The sequence below is a fragment of the Haliaeetus leucocephalus genome, unplaced genomic scaffold, assembly GCF_000737465.1.
Source record: "Haliaeetus leucocephalus isolate CR32 unplaced genomic scaffold, Haliaeetus_leucocephalus-4.0 Scaffold184, whole genome shotgun sequence".
Taxonomy (NCBI): Eukaryota; Metazoa; Chordata; class Aves; order Accipitriformes; family Accipitridae; genus Haliaeetus; species Haliaeetus leucocephalus.
The window spans coordinates 6859144-6879059 of record NW_010972620.1 but is presented as its reverse complement, the minus strand read 5'-3'; the positions used below and the strand labels follow the sequence as shown (position 1 = coordinate 6879059).

Genomic DNA, 19916 nt, shown 5'->3' with positions numbered 1-19916 from the left:
TACATAATCCTACAGGTTTAATAACTCAGCCTGGCCACAATTTGTACTTTGGCAGTCTCTCTCAACCTTCAGTGCTGTGAGATACTGGTTGCCAGTAGTCAGCTAAATGCACTGGGGAATAAAGAGGAGAAACAGTCCATGACTGAAGGAAGAACAGCCACAGGGTAGTCCAAGGAACTAAAGGGTCAACAGCTTGTCATGAAGCAGGGTGAAGATTTGGAAGTCCTAAACATCATATATATCAATGTCTGAGCCATGGCTTTCCTGTTGCTGATGTACACTAAAGGCCCAGAGACAGCCAATGAGAAACACCAATCCCAGGGACTCAGGTGGAACTTAGGCTGTGCAAACAGACCTAAAAAGTCACCTTGTTACCTGTCACCCTTAAGTATCAGGGAGCAAAGAGTATCCAGCCCAGGTACCAAGCACTGGAGCTGAACCTGGTGGGCCCCTCAAGGCTCTGGCTCCTCTAGCACTGAGCATCACTACTTCTAATGATCAACAGCTCTGACAAACACATCAAGGCCCCAAGAAACATGAAAGGCCTGTGCAAAGCTGAGTTTTACATACTGTCCTCTTCTGAAAGGAGCTTACATCAGTGGTTTGAGACAATGCTTTCCTGTGCCTGGACGGGGTGGCCCTGCAATAAGAACTAGTAACTGATCCCTTGCCACTGTGCACTTCCCAAAACATCAGCCGTCCTTAGATTAGCAGGAATGCTTGGCTGGTTCTGAGCACATCTTCAGAAATTCACCAACTGAGGTGACTTGCCCAAGTCTTGTCACACTTGGCATCAGAAGGAATAAAAACAAGTCTTTTGCCCCACAGTTCTCTGCTCTACCCATTATATATCAGGAGATGGGATGAGCACCTACACAAGCACAGCCCAAGCAACATGCCGTTTTCCTATTCTCAATGCACTAGCATACAAATAAACATCACTCAAATTCATGGGAAAGGCCTGGTAGACCCTCAACAAAGACCAATTTCACGCAAATCCTACAGGCTTACAGTTTCCAAATTCTTAAAAATAGTAAGACAGTTACACTACATTATGCAGAAACTAAAGTACTGAAGAAGCCAAAAGAAAATCAGGAAAGTCCTTTTATCAGAGTCAGGACAAAACTTCTCAACAGTCAGGTTCTTAGGTTGGCTTGACTTTTACAGATACTGGTAGGTTCTATTAATCTTCTGTGAAAAGCATATTTACATGCAGCTGTAGGCAAATCTATAAAGAGTTTGCAGATGTGTGTTTAATAACGGACTGGATTTTTGCCAGGGTCAATATCTGGCTTTGATGGAAGCAGACAGTAGATGGACTTCCAGCACTGGGGCTCTTCAAAGCACCCCAGGCCAGTTGCTCAGCTGGTGTAAAGTGGTGTAGAGCTGGAGAAAAACACCCAGCATGAGGAACTAGGAAACCTCTGGCTCTTTCAGTGATTCTCTAAGTGGTTTTTAATCAAGACATTTCAGTCCTTCCTCTCCTGCTTTCTATTGCACAGAACATCTTCAGGCAGGGACTTTCCCATTGTGTATAGAGGTTATGTAGCATTGTAATGACTCAGTATCAGCCAAAACTTCCAGTGCTAACAGGGTAAATAATGTCACTACAACCCATTACACTCCTTAATCTAGGCCAGACCTGCTGTATTTCTCCATATGGATGCTCCGTGTAAATGATCTACAGCAACGTACCCAAACTGCGGTTAGTCCATTGGCTCCAACTACAGCAAGGGGTATTCTACTCTGAACTCAAAAGAGCAACAATTTATCCCAAATGCTCCATAGACTCTATGCTTTCTGCTATCCTGAATGAGAGTGGGCAAAATGTCAGTATTCTGTATTAAGAGGCCATTTGCACCTAGAAATGGATTAACGGTGTCAGAAGATTTAACCCTGAGCAGGGGCAAAAAACTGTCTATCTTCCTCATGTACATGTCTTGTTGGTTTTTAAGACAACAACAAAAAAAAAACCCACACAAGGCAAACTGCACATTTCCTCAAGTCAGTGCAAAGGCACAGAGAGCCACATCCCATGTTAAAGAGATACATTGAAAACAACAAAACTTTCCAGACCTCTTTGGTTTTACCACCTGTCCTGATGAACCAAGTGCAATGAAGCTGTTAAGGTATATAAGTGAATGTCATCACTGGAGAAAAATAATGCACGGTTCCTGCTACTCTGGCCATGACAGCTGGAAAGTTTAAGCAGAGATTTGTGCTGGTATCAAACTGTGGCAGCCTGGGGATACACAAACAGACCTTGCTCTTAGGATTGTGTCTTTTGGAAGACACAAAGCTAAGACCACTCTTAAAATTCCTGTATACACAAAAAGCCTTCAGACCCCATGAGTTAGCTCTGTTGTCACAGATATGGCTGTTATCATACGCACACCTGCAGCACAACCATGCAGTACATGAAACAGGTAGGAGATATCTGCCTGCCTTGGTGAGGCAGAAACCCGGTCATGGGTGAATGCAGACTGGCAGCTAAACACTTTTTACAATTTAGTTTTTCCTTCACCAACCCCTTCATCTGAGCCCTGTGATTCGCAGGTGGTAAACCTGGACTGTTTAGTAACCCAGCACAAGAACAGATTCTGTTCAGCGGGTCTAGTCTTCCAAGGCAACATCTGGAAAATACCCACTGGTCCCTGACTCACAGCAGTATTTACTCAATATCTGTTAGGTACTAGGTATCTCTGTAAACGGGATGGCATTCTAGAGAATGTGATCTCTAGCAAACAAAAGATGTACACAAGAAGCACGGAAACCAGCTTATTTGTCTGTAGTTGCTGCTGTGTCCTTCCTCGAGTATCTCCCTTCATAACTATTGGAACATTAGGTGGACTGCAGGACTCCCAGACAGCCAAGTTCAAGTACAAGGGTAAGATATAGCAAGTACAGCTGTACAGAAATTATTCTGATGCTACAACTGTCCCTCAGCAGATGCACTCACTGCATGGACAACCAGTGCCTGCAGGTTGTCCGTGTCCTCACAAGGTTCCCTGCTGCAACACCTCTGTCGCCCTGTCCCTCCTGTCTTCGGTACAAGATGTCACATATTGCCCGATATCCTCAAGCCACTGAAATAAATAAGGGGAACCATCTTCAGACACTTAGATCAAGCCCAATGCCCCCTCCCAAAAGTCCTGCTCAACTTCCCTGCTTCAGTTTCTGCAAGTTTCCAGCTCTTACCACTGGTCCACATAAGGCTGATGCTCCAGCCATGGGCAGAATGACCCGAGTTCACCCCGCTCCCTCTCTCCCTCCCCTCTCTCACTGTACTTGTCTTATCTTAAGCTGACAATTCTTTGGGTAAATCGGCTTAATGAGTTGGAAGGGCAGCTCCAGCGAGAGCAGCCCCAGGATTAACAACCCCTCGATACCTCAGCATGGCTGGATTCCTTCCGCACAAGGTCCAGCCTGCATCATGCTTTGCAGAGGGGAAGCTGAGGCCAGCTGCCCTCATTAACACCGTTCCTGACCACACTGAGCAGAGAGAAGAAAAATATTTTCTCTTGGAAGGGCCACTAACCTTGGGAATGGCCTCAGTCAGAGCATAGCTGGCTTTGTCACTGAGCCACACTTTCTCCTTGGGTGAGAGGCCTGCACCAACAGCCTGCAGCTCTGACAGGATAGATCCGTAGGGCATCACCTGGATTTTAAACTCAGGGTCCAGGGTGGAGTCGAGCTGTAAGTGCTCCCTCACAGCTGGGTCTGTCATCCGGTCACCATCGATGAAGAGCCTGAGAAACAAATCAGACAGAGCAGATAGGTGGGACCACATCTGACAGTGGTTGGAGTAAAGGAGGGAAGGAGAAACCATTCTGGTGACATTTCAGGGAGAAAGGAGTTCGTTAATTATGCACTACACTTTGTCCTACATTGTTTTAAACGCTGGCCTTCACACAGCTCAAATCCTGCTTTGAAATTAAGATGTACCACCCTGCTGAGAGGAAAGGAGCTGATAGCATTTTTGTTTGTATGATACATTCAAAATGGCTGCATCCCATCACTGCGCTTCAAGCAGGAGAGCGTAACAGAGGCAAATAATGGCCATTCTCTGATTTTTAAGGGCAACATCTCGAAATGGAAAAGCTACTGTTGTTCTAAGTTCCACACTGCTCTCGCTTTCACTGAACTGGAGAGTTCACCTCAACCTTCACATACAACCTGTACTCACCCAGCCAGGTTTTACCTCAGATGCATCTAGCTAGCAGCTTGGAGATGCCTCTAAAAGACTTGTGCTTGCTGAGGCTCATTGTAGGGGGCAGTCACAAGAAAGAAACCTTGTCATAAGCCAGCCCTGAAACTTTTCTACACAGTCCCTGCAGTTTAGAAGTGACTCATCAATGACATTAAAGAAAAGTTTTCCAACGTCCAGGCCAGCATTGGCTCTTACCCACATTTCACCCAGGGCTCCAAGGGCCCTCTGTGTTATCTCAGGGTGACAGACAGAGGGGTCAGCCATCATGCCCAAGGTCACCCAGCAAGTCAACCGAGGTGCTGAGGAGCGCAGCAGAGCTCTTGGCTGCCTCTCTAGCTCTGATCAGGGGAGGAGAGTAATTAACATTGAAGACAAAAGTGCTCAGAAAGGACATTAAAGCACCCAAGTGTAGGCGTTTTGAAAAGATAAATGCTTTGCTAGAACAGCTCTCCCACAGAAAAATGCATCTTGGGGGACAGAAGAGGGGAATACAAGCACCTGATTGTGTTCATTCCTATGACGGCGTATGCAAAAAACACAGGATTGTACTCAACATCAGAGCCTCGGAGGTTGAAAAGCCCTGGAAAATAAGAACGCCAAGAATCACAGTCCTGGTTCATCTTTTGCAACATTAGAGAAAGCCAAAAATAATCTCAGCAAAACACAGTCAAGCAATGAGTCGTCATGGGTGCAGGCCGTGGGTCCAGCTTCCACCCAGCTGTCCCATGTCCTGCTGCTTTTCCAGCAAGCCTAAGTTTTTGCCAGGAGATGGCACCAGAACTGCAGTTTAAACACTCCTGTTGGGCAAGGAAATTGGGGTTTAACTTCTAAAGGAGAGCTGGCTTGGAAGAAAGCAGGTACAGGCAAAAAAAGACAAGGAGACATGTAAAAAAAAAGTTGTGTTCGCCCTTTCTGGTCTGTGCAATGCAATAAAAGCTCACTTCTCAACAGCTGGAAGACTTCAAAGTTACAAGTTATCATTTCATTCCAATTCTTTTGATACTTGAGGGAAGAGGGAGACACAATAGGCAAGACTAAAATACTCCAGAAAGGCCTCTCATTTGGGTGCCTCCAACATCTCAGATTCAGACTGCATAGTCTTAGGTATTTTTCACAAAGATTTTATGCCACACAACACCAGGCAAAGTCAAGAGGGGAAGTAGATGTTCAGCATCTCCAAACTCCTGATTTTAGGTTCAAATAAAAACCGCAGGGTACCCAATTAGCTGAAATGAGTTACTCAAGGCAATAAGGCCAGCCAGCAGGACAGCTGGGAAAAGAACCAACATGTCCTAAATCACAACCCAGCACTGTATTCATCAAACTGTGCAAATTCTGCCACGAAAGTAAAAATAGAGTTTGATTCTCCCCAGGGAAGGAGTAGGTCACTTGAAAGCAGGAAAAAGCCACAAAGAACTCTTTACTGCATGGGTACAAACTTGCTTGCTCAGCCGGCTCCCAGTGCAGTAAGGAGGCAACAGCCTCTTCTCTGGCTCTCTTTCTGTGCCCAGAAACTTGTCTGGAGTTTAATACAGTGAATTGAATTAGATAAAATTAAAGACAACTTCTCCCCCTTCCCCCTTTAGAATAGGAAATCAACCAGGCACCTGGCAATAAGCTTCTCTCATGACCTCCTCTGGTCCATCTTAAAACCTTGATTCATAACCAAGCTTAGCTTTGCTGGAGACATTTAATCCGAAACCACCTCAGGGCAACAATTTATCATTAATTTAATTGGAGATGCGCCTGAAAAGGTGAGACACACAATCTCTGCTCACACAGGCCTCCCCAGGGAGGAGTCATATTCACCACTCTCAGAAGTACTTCTTTCATGAAACAAGCTCTTTGCTCAGTGTCCCAGATCCAGGAGAGCCCACAGACCTCAGCAAGCTGGCTTCATCCAGCACCACAGACACTGCACTGGCAGTGCTGCAGCTAGAAAGACACCACCTTCATTTCTACCTTTTCAGATCAGACACAGGGCACAGGCATTAGCAGCACTCACACCTTGCCAGCACTATGTTCCAACTGCACCAGTCTGCGCACTGGTGATTTCTGCACAAAGGATACACAGCACTAGTAACAACAGTCCCAGGGAAACCACTGCTGTGTCTGGCCATTTTCCCTTCCTACACACTGGGCTGGGAGCCAGGGTGTGGAGACCTAGTCATCCTGGGGCCCCAAACACGGAGGGGAATCTCTAGTGGGACCCTGGGTTGAAATGATCTGGAAATACAAGTTGAGCCCTGACTTACTTGTTTTAACCAAAGCATTTGCCAAACATTGGAGAGGTAGAGACTGACTTAAAAAGTCGTGACAATTAGGAAGATTACTGTGAATGCCATGTACCCCACCCTTGCCTTATGTATACAAAACCACATGTTGCATTGCTTTGTTTATAGCCCAGCATCCATAGCAGAAAACAGTCTCCATCTTCCCATAGGGTGAGGCAGCATCAGGACATTTTACAGCCAGAAATCTCACAGTTGTTTTTTTCCCTTCATATATAACCTTCCTTTCCCTTTGCCTGGGCTGTTTTTCAAAGGTGGCAATTTGCTGCATTTCCTGGGCCAAAAATGTACTGGAGAGCTGCATTGGTGTAATAAGGCACTGTGTACAAATACAGGCTCGCTGTTTGTGACCTGTTATCGCCACTGCACTTACAAGTTAATTGACATCTAACAAACACGTTGGCTGTCATAAGTGCCTCTCACCCTGGCAGGGTTCTTCCTTTCCAAGGCAGGAAGTACATTTATTTTGTAGGAAGAACTGAGAAAAGAGATGCAAAGACTTACATGCTACTTCATCCAAGGCCGTTACCACAAACCACAGGACTTTCCTCTCAGCCATTTTTGAACGGAGGGCTACAATTTTGTCTCTCCAGCTGACCCCTGCAAAACACAACATGAAAAACTACCATCACCAGCTTTACTGAGGATGATGACACAAACACAGACCAATGCACTGGATTTTGGAGGTACCTGAAACACAGTGTGCTTGTGCTCCTCACTCCTTTCTAGTAACAGATATGAACTATCTCCAATGAGCTGCCCTCCAGACATCCGTGGATTTGTTTTGAAGTTACCTAGCCTCCAGCAAATGGTTATTTGAAGTTCTGAGGACAAAGGGGTCACTAGCTGAGGTCCAATCACCTTCTTGGCCTATTCATAGTGGATCATATTGCGCCGCAGTAGTGTTTCTCTCACTACCTTGCAAGAGGAAAGCAAAGGGGGCAGTAGAAATGGTCCCTGTCTATTAGGAGTTAAGCTTCTCACCTGTGTAACTCAGGTCGAGTGTGATGAGAGGCTTGCAAGGGCGCTGAGGACAGTCTGTCCAGATCGTATCGATCAGGTTTTCTTTGACAGGCACAAGATCGTGGCCAGCACTTCTCAAGGCTTTGGACATCCTCTTCCACTGGTCTGCCAAAAGGAAAAGAATCAAGAGAGATGGCTTTAAAGAACACACACTGGTTCAACAATGGCACCATTCACAGGGGGCAAACTCAAGAATCTGAGTCTCCTCCTTTCCTTCCAGCCTCTCCTTCTTCCCATTCCTTTAAAAAACAAAGCAACAGCTATTGCAATTACAGTTCCACAAATGCAGCCGCTACAGCCAGCAGCATGTACAGAACCTCGCAGCCCTAGAGCCTCATGCTTGAGCTGAAGAACTGCTCCAGCTGGGAGACAGAAGCCACTGGAAGAATCCACCCCAGAGGCTGCCACAAGGGTGTCCTCTACCCCAATGCAGAGCCATGCTAGATCTAAGCTAGGTAAGAGATGAGATGGGCTTCCACACAGCCACGAGACTGATCCTTAGACCATCTGAATCAAGCAAATGTCTCCCCTTGCCTCCAGCAAGCTTTGGATTGGGCCCCATGTTCTGAAGCACGAGTAGATGGATACTCATTCATCTGATACAAATGGTACCTCTCCAGGAATGTGCCTCCTACAGAGAAAGCTGCAGAGATGCCAAGACCACCAAGCAGGAGTTGCAGCATGAGTTTTGTCTGCGTGTTCTGGCTTACATGCTGGCCAAGGCATTCAGCAACTTTGTACTGAAGTGCCTGTGACAAGCCACAGCATAGACAAAAGGAGGTGGATCAGCACTCTGTTTTTTAGGTAAGGTCACTGCAAGCCCAGAGAGTAGTTCTCGTCCCTTGTGTTTTGGAGTCAATGCACTGCTGTGGAGCTCTCGTGATACATGCCTAATACCAAAATCCAACCTGTTTTGCATAACAGTTTAACCCACCACCCCATCTGGGTTGAAACATGGTTAGCTACATACCATCACACAACAGCTTACCCAGAAAAGTAAGGAAGCAAAATCTAGTTGCCCAACCCAGAGTTATAAAATAAAGTAAAACCAACCAGCTGGAATAATGAAAGGGTCCACTCCCACCTTCGAGCCTTCTGGGAGGACACTCACTAGCCAATCCTCCTGAGTCGGTGTATCTTTCAGGCCTCCATGAATTTAAAAAAAAAAAAAAAAAGGAAAGAAAAAAAGAGGCTCAAAGAAGCAGTCATACTGAAGCATTCCCACACTACCCAAAAAGTACAAGCTAATGCATGAGATACACCTACTAATGAACGTCTAGACCCGTGGGCAGGAAGAGTCACAGGACACTAAAGCAGGAGCAGCAGTGTATCCAAGATGTCCCTAAGACCCTGCAAGTTGGGGTATCCCTACTGTCCAAGCTGTAACACTTGCGAAGTGACCAAATAGCCTGTGATTGTTCTCTGTTTATCAGTGGAGCAGTATCCCAGGCTCCTGCGTACCCATTTTCATGAGTGTCCAGTTGTTATCCATTTGATGTGCAGCTTGCAGGAAGTAGCGTCCATCTGTCCACATGGCTGCATGCTGTTCAGTTACTATGGCAGTACCTAGGCAGGAAGGCAGAAAAATGCGGTGATTTAGAGGTGGGCAGCCACCATGCAGAGACACAGACAGCAGGGGGAGTGTTTGAAATGCACCCCAATTCCCCAAAAGGCAGCTCTGCTGACAGTTCAAAAGTTAGTCCAGTTTCAGTGGAGATATTCACTGTTTCCCCTGCACTACGACCTTCCAAATACTATCAGAGACAGTATGCACAAGGAGGAAGCTTAATGAATTGCCTCAGATGAATCCAACTTAAGCATATCTCAGCAAGTCAGTGGAACTGGGTAAATGGGGCTTTCCAAACCCTCTGTAACAGCAACTGTGGTCTCCACTTGGCTATTGTCACAGTAACACATACTGTACATCCCCGGACTCCATCCCATCTTCTTACGGGGAGGAAGCCTGGGCTCTGGCCATCCACAAGAAACAGCTGTTACTAAGCTAGCAGACATGGGTATCACTGCCAGCTGTCAGCTGCACCCCTTTCCCAAACATTACAGCTCTAACAGAAATGGCTGAACAGGAAATATGAACATAAACTTCTGCTGGTTTCAGTGTCCGTCCCATTCCACCGACTCCAGATGGAGCGATGCAAGCAGACAGTTGAGGAGCACTGACATCTCAGCAAGGCACTCTAGCTGCCTTGCCCTTGGCCATTCAAAAAAAAAACAAACCACAAAACAAAAAACAAAAAAAAACAAACAAAAAAACCATGGCACAAACAGAAACTGAATCCAAGTCTTTTGAGTGTCTGCATCTTGACCATACTCTCCGTCACCAGAAACTGAAGCCCAGATTAGCAGAGCAAAGTTTCCAAATATGAATTCATTGTCTTCTACCAAACTCCCCCAACACAAACCCCATTTTAAGCTGCTTCATCCTGAAAAGATGAAGCAAGAAACACAAGGTAAGCCCCCGTGTGAAACCTCACTGATTCATTGAGCGCGAGGCTGGGAACACATACCTTCCAAGTACATAACAAAGGCCCAAAATAGAGAGGAAGGTTATGAAGAGGCCATGCAGAAGGCGTGAAATTAATACAGGATTCATGTTATCCATTAAAAGCAGCCCGCAGCCCTGGATTTATCACCTTCCACACAAGGTCCCAGAGTAGTTCATAGGAACTGATGAATGGACCCTCCAAACACATAGGTAGCAGCATTTATTAAGCCAATTTATAATTAGGGGGGGAAAAAGACCTCAACAGACTAAAGTGACTTTCCAACAATCACACAGCAGACTAAGTTGCAGAGCTTAGGGTACAGCTACGGTAATAATTAGGTCTCTTGAAACACAGACCTATCTACAGCCAAGAAAACATCCTGTCTCGGCAAGATAAGCAAACTTTTCCACAGCATTCGGTTTCCAAATGCAGTGTTTCTGGCCCTGGCTCTGTTTAAACAGAAAGGCTAGCTAAAGTCCATCTACTATTCACCCAGCCCAAACGGGCAATGTAAAAATCTGTTCGTACTGGCTGCACATCAAAAGAAATGACCGTAGATTACAAGCACCACATTAAAGAGTTAACAGGATTTTACTTTACGAGAGGTTCATTCAGGGGTCAAACATTTTCTGAAAACTTGTTATTGCGCTGATATTACATAATTCCAGTGGGTAGCCAAAACATAGTTCTGCAGATGCTGAAATGGGAGGAAAACAGTCCAAACAAGCTGGATAGGTTTCCTTTTCCATCCTGCCTCTATGCCATGAATGAGACTGTTTCTTTACAGGGGAATTATGTACATTAGCAAGAACCAAGTTCTGGAAAGGTACCTGCAGAGCCATCAAATCCAGAGATAAATGCCCGTCTGCAATCACAGGGTGCAATGTACTCGCTCTAGAAAACAAAAAAGGCAGCAATTATTTATAGCAGCAGGGGGGGAAATCAGCTGATGACAAATACTTTGATAAGCTTTTTCTCCTAAAGGACACCACAGAGGGAACGAAATGAGTTAAAAAATCCTGAGCTCTACTCCGCTGGAACATTTAATCATCTGTGATTATACTGTATTTACATCCAACTGGGTGGGTTTTTTTTTTAAGCTGCAGCACTTTTCTCCCACAAACGTCTGTAAACACTGAAGTGCTTCAGAGTTTGCAGATGTTTATTTCACACTCAGCCTCCCCTTTGGGCAACAAACAAATGCTGCCTTTGAAGCTGCAATGTGAAAGGAAGAGAAACCAGAAGCACCCCTTGATCTTGGAGACCAGAGTAATCAGCGCATAAAATCTGTAAAATTCACTATTTCCAGTGAAGTCCCCTTACTGGCATTTATAAGAATTGCTTTAAGACTTTCTTTTCCACAACAATGACACTGAAAGAAAATCATCAAGGTGGTAAAACTGTAAAAACTTTAACCCTTAGGACCTTTCATAATCAGATGCTGATCCTCTCACTTCCTCCTTGCCTACTCAAAGCCCAACTACACCAGAAACCACCAGACCATGGTTTGGTGGGTGAGAGGGAAATCAAAGACTACTAGTCCATCCTCATCCCAAACCCATCACAACCTGTGTTTTTGGACACATCTGTTGGCAGCATTACAGAAGAGCCTGAGAACGCACAGATACCTGACATCCACAGGAGCTACCAAAATTAAAAGAACAACTGTACCTTGAAATGGCCCACACCATTTTTATGGGATCCCATTCTGGCAAGTTCGGAGGTCAGAACTGCTGAGTAGGCCTGATAATTAACTAGTGCAACTCAGCAAATCAGCTTAATCCAGGCTGACAGCGCCAACGTTTGAGCTGCAAAACTCCTGGATTTGTAGCTTACAAATGGTCTGAAACCAAAGTCTGTTCCTCTGCCCATAAGTTTCTCTGCACCCAGCTGTGGCAAAAGAAACATTTTAGGGACTGAGCTGAGAAATCATGGCCCTATTCTCAGGTGGTTTTAGCTCCCACTGTGATAGATACTGCATTTCCCTGTCTCTGGCCAGGGCTATTTTTAGATCAATTGATTGTTAGGAAACACTCCCTTCAAATCTGTTACTCTTCACTGTTCTGAAGAAGGCAGAGGGTTCAAAGCACAGGATTGAGTGAGAAGCACAAATCACAGCACGTGGGACCAACTCTTTACTTCTACTCCCCATCACTCCATGGTCAAAACCACCCCCAGAACAGCTATGTTTCTCCCCTCCTGGAAGACACCCTAGGCAGCAGCTACCAACAATTCACCACTAATTTTTTGAAACTGAGCCTTGGGACAGCAAAACCCATGGCCCAAAAGAGGATCTGGCTGAGTAGCTTTTGCTCCTGATTGCCAGAGAAGATTCCTGGGATACGCTCCTAAGAAATCCTCTATCCAAACACTGATAAAAGTTGGCAGAAATGGGGCGGGTATTGAGACCACAGGTACCCTCATCTCTGAGCAGTCCAGTTCCCTGTGCCTCTTCCTGCCCAGCCCCACAAGACTCCACAGGGCTGTGACACATGCTCAGCAGCTGTAGAGAGGAGAGGGGTCAGGATACCCCCCTCAGGAAGGGATGACTGCCCTCTGCACACCTCTAGCTGATGGGGTGGATCTGCCTCAGCCCACCACAGCACCACCATCATCACTAACCCCCTTTAAAATAACAACAGAGGCAGCAGCAGATAGAGAGGACAAAGTCGTTCAGGGAACAGAATCAAGCGCCCGTATCCCCGGCTGCCAGTCTCACAGCCACAGGACAGAACACAAAGGCAGAGCGATGCTAGACTTGAGTAGGATTCCCCATTTCAACATTTCCTAACAACTATTCAGCCTGTTGACTGCTACAACTTCCTCTCTCCTACACTTGCCAGCTCAAAGCTGGGACACCATTTCCCAGGGTCTGATGCCTAAAGGGGATGCTGGAAATTTCCCATTCTGGATCGTATCACTAAGTGCATCTCAAATCAGACCAGCGATTTCTCTTCCCTTTCTCTTGACCAACACAGCAGAGACTACAGGCTAGTCTGCTTGTGCAGACAAGCAATCTCACATTGATAGGAAGGGTTAACACTGAGCTAGCTGCATTAACAGCCCAGAACAGTGAAATGGATTAAAACAATTTAAAAAAAAAAATCTAGAAGGAAAAAAAGAAGTCTATCAGTTTTAGATCTGGTAAAAGCTGACCTAAACTAACAAAGAACTTGACTGCGTGGGAAATGCCTCATGCTGTCCCATTCACAGACAAATCCAGGGAATGTTTTAAGAGTTTACAATGAGGCAGATGGGCTTTAAAAAGCAGTATGAGGGAAATGGAGGGGAAGATGGTTCATTCATCTGTCAGCCTGAATTGTTGCACACCCACCTGTTCTGTTCCATGCAGCAACCCCCACTGTGCAAAGATGAGCCCATGTTTTGCACAAGCTAAAATTACAAGGGGAACACCTGCGTACGCCACACAAAGTACAGGCCAAAGCACAGTCAGAACAAGGTATTTCCCTGGGGCTTGTCTTGCAGCTCCCGATGGCCTTCAGCCTGGCCCTCCTCAGGCCTTTTACATCTGCTTTCCACCACACCTGTCAGTCCTTGACATGCAGACAAAACTGGGGGCTGCATCACAGAAACCCTCAGCTAAGCCAGGAAGAACCCCCAAAAATCAGTGGTGCTTATCACCAGAGCCTGCATGGTTGGATCATTAACATGTTAAAGCTTATTCTAACCTAATGTCAACCAAGATCAGCAATGAAAAGTGCAGCTCGCTGCCCTTAGAGCTACGACACTGATGCCATTAAAGAACAAACACTGCTGTGTACTTGGAGGGAGGTCAGTATTCACTGCCAACAACCTAACTGCATTGGTAAGGTCTGGAACAGGTCAGTGCAACCTGTGCACAAGCCGTCTCTTGCTTTATAACTCTGCTGATTCCTCAGCTCAGAACAAGTGTGTGTCAGAGGAGCCAGCCCTGAGCAGAAGACAGCATATCTGCCAATCTAAACATGGGGCCCTGAGCTGGGCAGGTGCTTCCTTGATGTGGAAGACCAGCCAGATCTGACCAAATTTGTTTTCACTGAGTCAAGGCCTGGGGGTGGAAGCCAGCCCCAGTTAAGCTGTGACTGGCTCCAAACCCCAGCTCTAATCCAAACATCATTCCCTCCCATTAAGAAGAAAGCTCCTCCAATCTCTGAATATTCCCATATGGGCAAACACCAGATTCAATGTAAAGTGGGTGACTCAACATAAAAATGGATCCTGCATTTACCACTGCAACGCTCCAAAAGCTCAGACAGGCATTTTTATCCGAACCACAAAGGACTTAGGTGCCTCATTCCCAAAAGCATGGCATTTCACCCCTTCATGATCCTTTGACACCTCCAGCCACAAGATCCACCCAGCACCCATGAAAGGAAGCGAGGCTCTTTGTATGGACTTCAGCGCACTTTTGGCTGGGACTGCCCTCCTTTCTTACCAGCCTTTGGACCACCCAGGTCCCCAAGGAAACAGTCTGTTTCTTCTGACTTCTTATCACCAGCATCAAAAGTTTCAAAAATCAAAGCAGCCAACATTCAGGGCTGGCTGCAAGAGCCACACATCCAAGGTATTAGCAGCCTTGGTTAAGCCAGAGTCAGAGCCAGCTGTGTTTGAGAAGGTCTGCAAGTCTTTCAGCTCCTTACACAACTAGGATGGAAAGCAAAGGATACAACTGGTGGCAAGCCTCCTAGCAGTATTATAACCTAAGCCTTCTAGCCTTGGCAGGAAAACCATTATTAAAAGCATCACAGAGCTCAGACATTCCCAGTGTTACACGGAGAAATTAGTCAGCAAGTTGCAGCATCGAGGTGTACCAGCATCAGTCCAATCCAGGGGTTCCTTTGCAAACTAGAAGGGAATAAAGTTTCCCTCAATCTAAATCCTGTGTCAACACCACAGGAGGGAAGGCCCTCTTTGTTGACAAGTTCTCTGATGTGGATCCCACGACAGCCTCAGGAACAGCTGAGAGAGGCAAGGACAGCAGTAAGTAGCTTGGGCTGTGGGAAGGAAATGGCTCAAGCCACCAAAAGCTTGGGTATCATTAAACCGCAGTCTTCTGAGTCATGGAGGGAGCTGCCTATGAGCAAAATCTGACTGCAGGGTTGTAAATTTCTTATTTGCATACAGGAAACAAACCCTTGCTTGGAACACAGGGAAGCTGCAAATCTCAGCTCATCGCAATTTACCTGGAATCCATAAGCCTGTTCTGGGATCAACAGGTTTCCACCAATGCCTAAAATTGCACCAATTCCCAAACCTCACAGACAAAATCCTGCACTAGCTAGTCAGGAGGCGCCAGAATCAGCAGCTTTTAGTAATCATTTCCATTCAGATAGATTTGCTCTGCAGAGAAACCTGACCAACTTGCCCGGCAGGAAATAGCAACATGGGGTACTCTGCTTAACTGCACTCTGTCAAGGAAAAGAAAGCAACAGAAAAACTCAGAAGTCCTGAGGGTCACATTCTTCAACTCACATGACAGCATTTAATGTCTAGTGAAATGAAACCAGAGTTATATATGGACAGAGGCAGCTTGAGGCAGGAATTCAGTAGACAATAGCAGCTGCAGAAAACGCCTTCCCTCTACCTGCCCAAGTTTGGATCTCCGTAAGAGGAAACACGATGCTGCACATATGGTCCCAGGGCACAGGCAAGTCTGGACCCAGCTCACCCCAGTGCCAAGTCAAGGGCAAAGGTTCCGATTCAGTTCCATTTTGCTCTTGTGCACCCTGGGGTAAAAGGGAGCTTTGGGTGTGAGCCAGGAAAGCTTCATGTCTTCTGCTTCCTGAAAATGGCTGAGGAGGAAAAAACCCTTGGCAGTTCTTGGATCTCCTAACAGAGTGAACAGAAGAGTGAAACTAGTATATAAGCAGGCAGGAGAGGTAAAAGACAGTTCAGCAATTTAAAATTAATGTCACGGACTACAAAAATCTTAATGGTGGAAGCAGCACACAACAGTTACTGCCACGGGTTACCACCCTGGGCCCAGACCTCCCTCCTGTCTTTAGTCCACAGAACAAGCTGATGCAGAGCAGCATTGAAAGGGAAGTGTCGTCGTGGCCTGTTCCTTCCCTGCCTCTCCAAAGGCCCCTCTACGTGGGATCTGAAGGGCTTTAGCATAAGGCACCAAATTCCAGCAAGAACTGGATCTAGCAAAGGGAAAGCTCTGCAACTAATCCTTCGCCACCTCCCTTAAGAGTATGAGTTGATCAGGAGGTGCTAATGGGGAAACTAAAGCCCAGATAATGCCTTTTCCTCCCCCAGTAAATCCATTCTTCCCAACAGCCAGGATGGGGACAGCAAGTGCTCTGGCAAGCTCCCTTTTTTGCAGCGTGAGCCCCCTGGAGACAATCTGATGAGAAGCTGCTGGTGGAACATCCACGCTGATTTGTTACAAGAACATAAAAACCTCAGTCTCCTGAACAGACTCCAGAAACTTTTTCCAACATGATGTTTCTCAGGTTACCCAGGCTTTTATGCTAGAACCATTAAAGCGAGTGAATAAAGGATGATTTTAGTTATCCCTGGCTTTTATTTTTTACAGGGAAGGGAAGTGCAATCATTCCCATAATCCATCCATTCATACCTGGTGGGCATCTCCAGATGGCACTATGTAGGCTTGGACAGGCTCCTGGACGTACTTGGGACTCTTCATCACCTGCCGCAGTTGCTTCAGCAGCTCTGTTGTAATTTTTGGACTCATCTTCCTACCTGCAACTGAAACAAAGCACAAAACTTCAGAGCTTCTCCAGCCATCCTGGGCCACTCACATACACAGGCAGGAGGCTGTCACCACTGGAAACTCCCCTTGAGGGCAACTGTGCCAACATCATCCCTCTCAGCCCAGAATTTCTCCTGTCTTGTCACTTCACTCGCATTCCTTGAGAATGAAGGATCAGGTTGAGGCCAGAGAGTAAAGGCTGGTCTATCCTGTAAAGGACCATTCCCACCTGGCAAAGGACTGGCATGCCCAGTGGTGATACACAGAAGCTTAACACACTTGCCAACCCTTCTTGCATGTGTGAGGAACTAGAGCACCTCAGACATACCCTATGACAGCCAGGAAAGGTCTTGGCATGTGATGTTGACAGTCCAAAGTACCCACAGATCAGAAGTAGCCCCACCTGTTATGTGCACAGAGAGAAACTTTCAGTCTTTTTACTCTGGGGGCAGAGATACTGTGGCTTATATGCCACAAGAGCACAGGCTGCTTGGAGAGCAAGCCATGCACCTCAGGAACTCAGAAATGGACCAGTTAAGAATGCAATTTTTAGAAGGTTCACTATAGCCCGTGGTTTCACAGTGGATTGGTGACCAGATTAACTCAGACAAAAGGAATCTGCTCCCAAGGACATAAACAGGGATGCATTCACTGGCCATATTTACCTCTGGGCTGCATGTTAGTTCACCTAGGAAGAACACAACTATAACAGGAAGAACAGCCTGTTGAGCTCTCACAGGTAACTGCCAGGGGACAACTTGGGAGGCTTAAAGGAACCTTCTCTAAAGACCTTTGGCAAATGCTCTGCAGATCTCAGCTGGTGTCAGGCAGGCAGGGGTGGGGCATAGGCTGGATGGAAGACAGCAGATCAGAGGGGAAAACAAGGGCACAGGCTAATCACCCTCCCTTGCTGTGGTTTTGCAATGGATGTACCTTTGGCATTGCAGTGAATGCCAGCCTCTCAATTTCCTACCCAGAAACCATCAATAGCCAGGGCCTGCTGCGAGCACTGGCGCACAGTGACAGGTCAGGCTGTGCTGCTGTGCTGACACCAGTGAAGGCTGCAGTGGAAGGCACCAGCTGACTGCAGAGGATGTTCAAGCTGCGGGGCAGGCCTGGCATGAAAGCCTATGAAAACCAAGTAACCTGAACCTCTTCAGAGGTTCTCGCCATCTTTTCTTCACTCACATCTCCAAAGGGTGCCCAAAGTGGGATAATCCCCTTCCCGGTTCTCCACGCATTCATTTCACATTTTTAAGAACGTGCTGGAATCTTACAACTTTAATACTATCACTTTCCGGAGGAAGGTGGGTAGGCTCTGTGCTACTTGAATGCCATGCTATGCAGTATTTTATTCTGACCAGTTCATTTCACAGCTCATTTCACAGCCATGTCCACAAACAGATCATAGATGGGAGAAGCAAATAGAATGCAAGTCTCAAACATTTTTTGATGATCCAGGCATTTATTCTGTTTACACCTCAGTAACTACCAGGAGCCCCAAGTGACATTACGGTCTTATGCCAAAACACAGGAAGGCACAGGCCATGCCCTGTGATGTTTGCCATCTAAACGCGGAGGCAGAAAAGCTGCCTCCATTTCACAAGCCATAAGAAGACATGATTTGACCAAGGTCACACAGCAGCACCGTGACCAAATCAGGAACTGAACCCTGATGCATCTAGGTGTAAAAATCTCAACCCAAGACCACCATTCACACGTCTCATTACAGGAAGTTTAGAGCACACCAGACTTGTGTATGACTGACTGTCTGCCCACAGGTACACTGTGTTTAAAACCCAGACCACAAGAAGCAAATCAAGCTCAAAAGGCACCAAACACTAAATCCTCAAATTAGTATCTTGACTCCGGTGCCTTCGCTGGGATTAGATTACACCTCAGATTTATTTCCAGGACAAATTTCATAGTTTTATACAGGGTTTGCAAGCTACACTGAACTTTATTATACTGTGATTGTTTCTGTTTGTCCTCTGTAACGAGCTGCTGTAACACTGCTGCTGATTTATGTTCAGACAGAGGAAAAAAACAAAGGAGAGAGAGCAACAACATAGCAACTAGCCAGCAGAAAAGAATCCTTTCTACAAACTCATAAGGACACAGCTTCCTTTCTTGACCTGTGCTTTGTCTCCAGGAGCCTGAAAGTCTCATTTAAATATTCAAGGAATGACAAGGCCTTGCCTTTTAATAAAGCTCCCTGCTGACAAGCCACGGTTTTCTTAGCAAGCAAGAGATTCTCTCAAGAACAACAACAACAAAAAAAAATTTAAAAATACCCTCACTGCTGAAAGATTTGCTTGCAATATTAAAAAACACAACTAAGCTAGATTAGCAACAAAACCCATATTAAAGAGGACATCTATTTTCGATAACCCCTACAGTATAAGAAATCACTTTAAAGAAATCCTCCCCAAACTTTCCAATAAAACTGTCTTCAATTTCCAGAGAAAGAGAAGCTATTTTCTCCCAGATCTTTGATAATCGTTTACTCTGGTACCCCTATAGTTTTTAACAGGTAACCTTTCCTTTCTTGGCCATAATTATAAGCCTCTACAGAGTTAAAACAGCTTCTCTATCATTATTTAATCACTCCAGTGATTAAAACCAAACACAGCTGAAATGAAGGTAGTGGATTTAACAGTGCAAGAAACAGTCCCATTCCCTACCCTAACTTTTTGAAAGATATCAGACTGCCATGTTACCTGCCTCTGCAGTACCCCACGTCTGGACACTTCTTGCCTCTGTTCACACAAAATACCACTCAGCTCTTTGCTTGGCCTTCATAAGGTCCACTGTGCCTGAGAAAGCAAAGGGCAAAACTGAAATGGCTAACAAACTTTGCCCCCCATAAAACATTCTCACCCCTCAACAAAGAGCTGAAAATGCATTCACGCTACATTCCACTGGCAAGATTAGAGATGCAATGAGGGTGAACGATGGGGGACCAGGGAACGCCAAGGACCAGGCATTTGCTTGTCAAGACTTATGATTAAATCTTGCAAGCGTGTGCTGTTTTACACCAATCTGTTTTCGCAATTGTTCTGCCAGAGGCCACTCCCCATTTTACAGATGGGGAAACTAAGGCAGAGCAGAAGCAGCATGCAAAGTATCACTGCACCACAATGGCAGTCAGAGTTGGATCCCAAAATCTG

The 19916-nt window shown here is 46.0% G+C and overlaps 1 protein-coding gene across 3 annotated transcripts in view; it reads right to left on the bottom strand.

Moving 5' to 3' along the window:
* The window catches only part of XPNPEP1 (X-prolyl aminopeptidase (aminopeptidase P) 1, soluble), a 31190-nt gene extending 11631 nt beyond the window's left edge, over nucleotides 1-19559 (bottom strand). For all 3 annotated transcript variants that reach the window (XR_774191.1, XR_774192.1, XM_010564774.1), the window contains exons 1-9: nucleotides 19467-19559; nucleotides 16612-16742; nucleotides 10859-10922; nucleotides 8986-9090; nucleotides 8578-8670; nucleotides 7486-7629; nucleotides 7006-7101; nucleotides 4709-4790; nucleotides 3539-3749 (exon numbers count right to left, since the gene is read on the bottom strand). Coding sequence is in view for 1 of the 3 variants with exons in the window: in XM_010564774.1 (XP_010563076.1) it covers nucleotides 3539-3749; nucleotides 4709-4790; nucleotides 7006-7101; nucleotides 7486-7629; nucleotides 8578-8670; nucleotides 8986-9090; nucleotides 10859-10922; nucleotides 16612-16728 (912 nt within the window). In the remaining 2 variants the exon portion in view is untranslated. The remainder of the gene's footprint in view (nucleotides 1-3538; nucleotides 3750-4708; nucleotides 4791-7005; nucleotides 7102-7485; nucleotides 7630-8577; nucleotides 8671-8985; nucleotides 9091-10858; nucleotides 10923-16611; nucleotides 16743-19466) is intronic.
* Nucleotides 19560-19916: the final 357 nt, after the last annotated feature.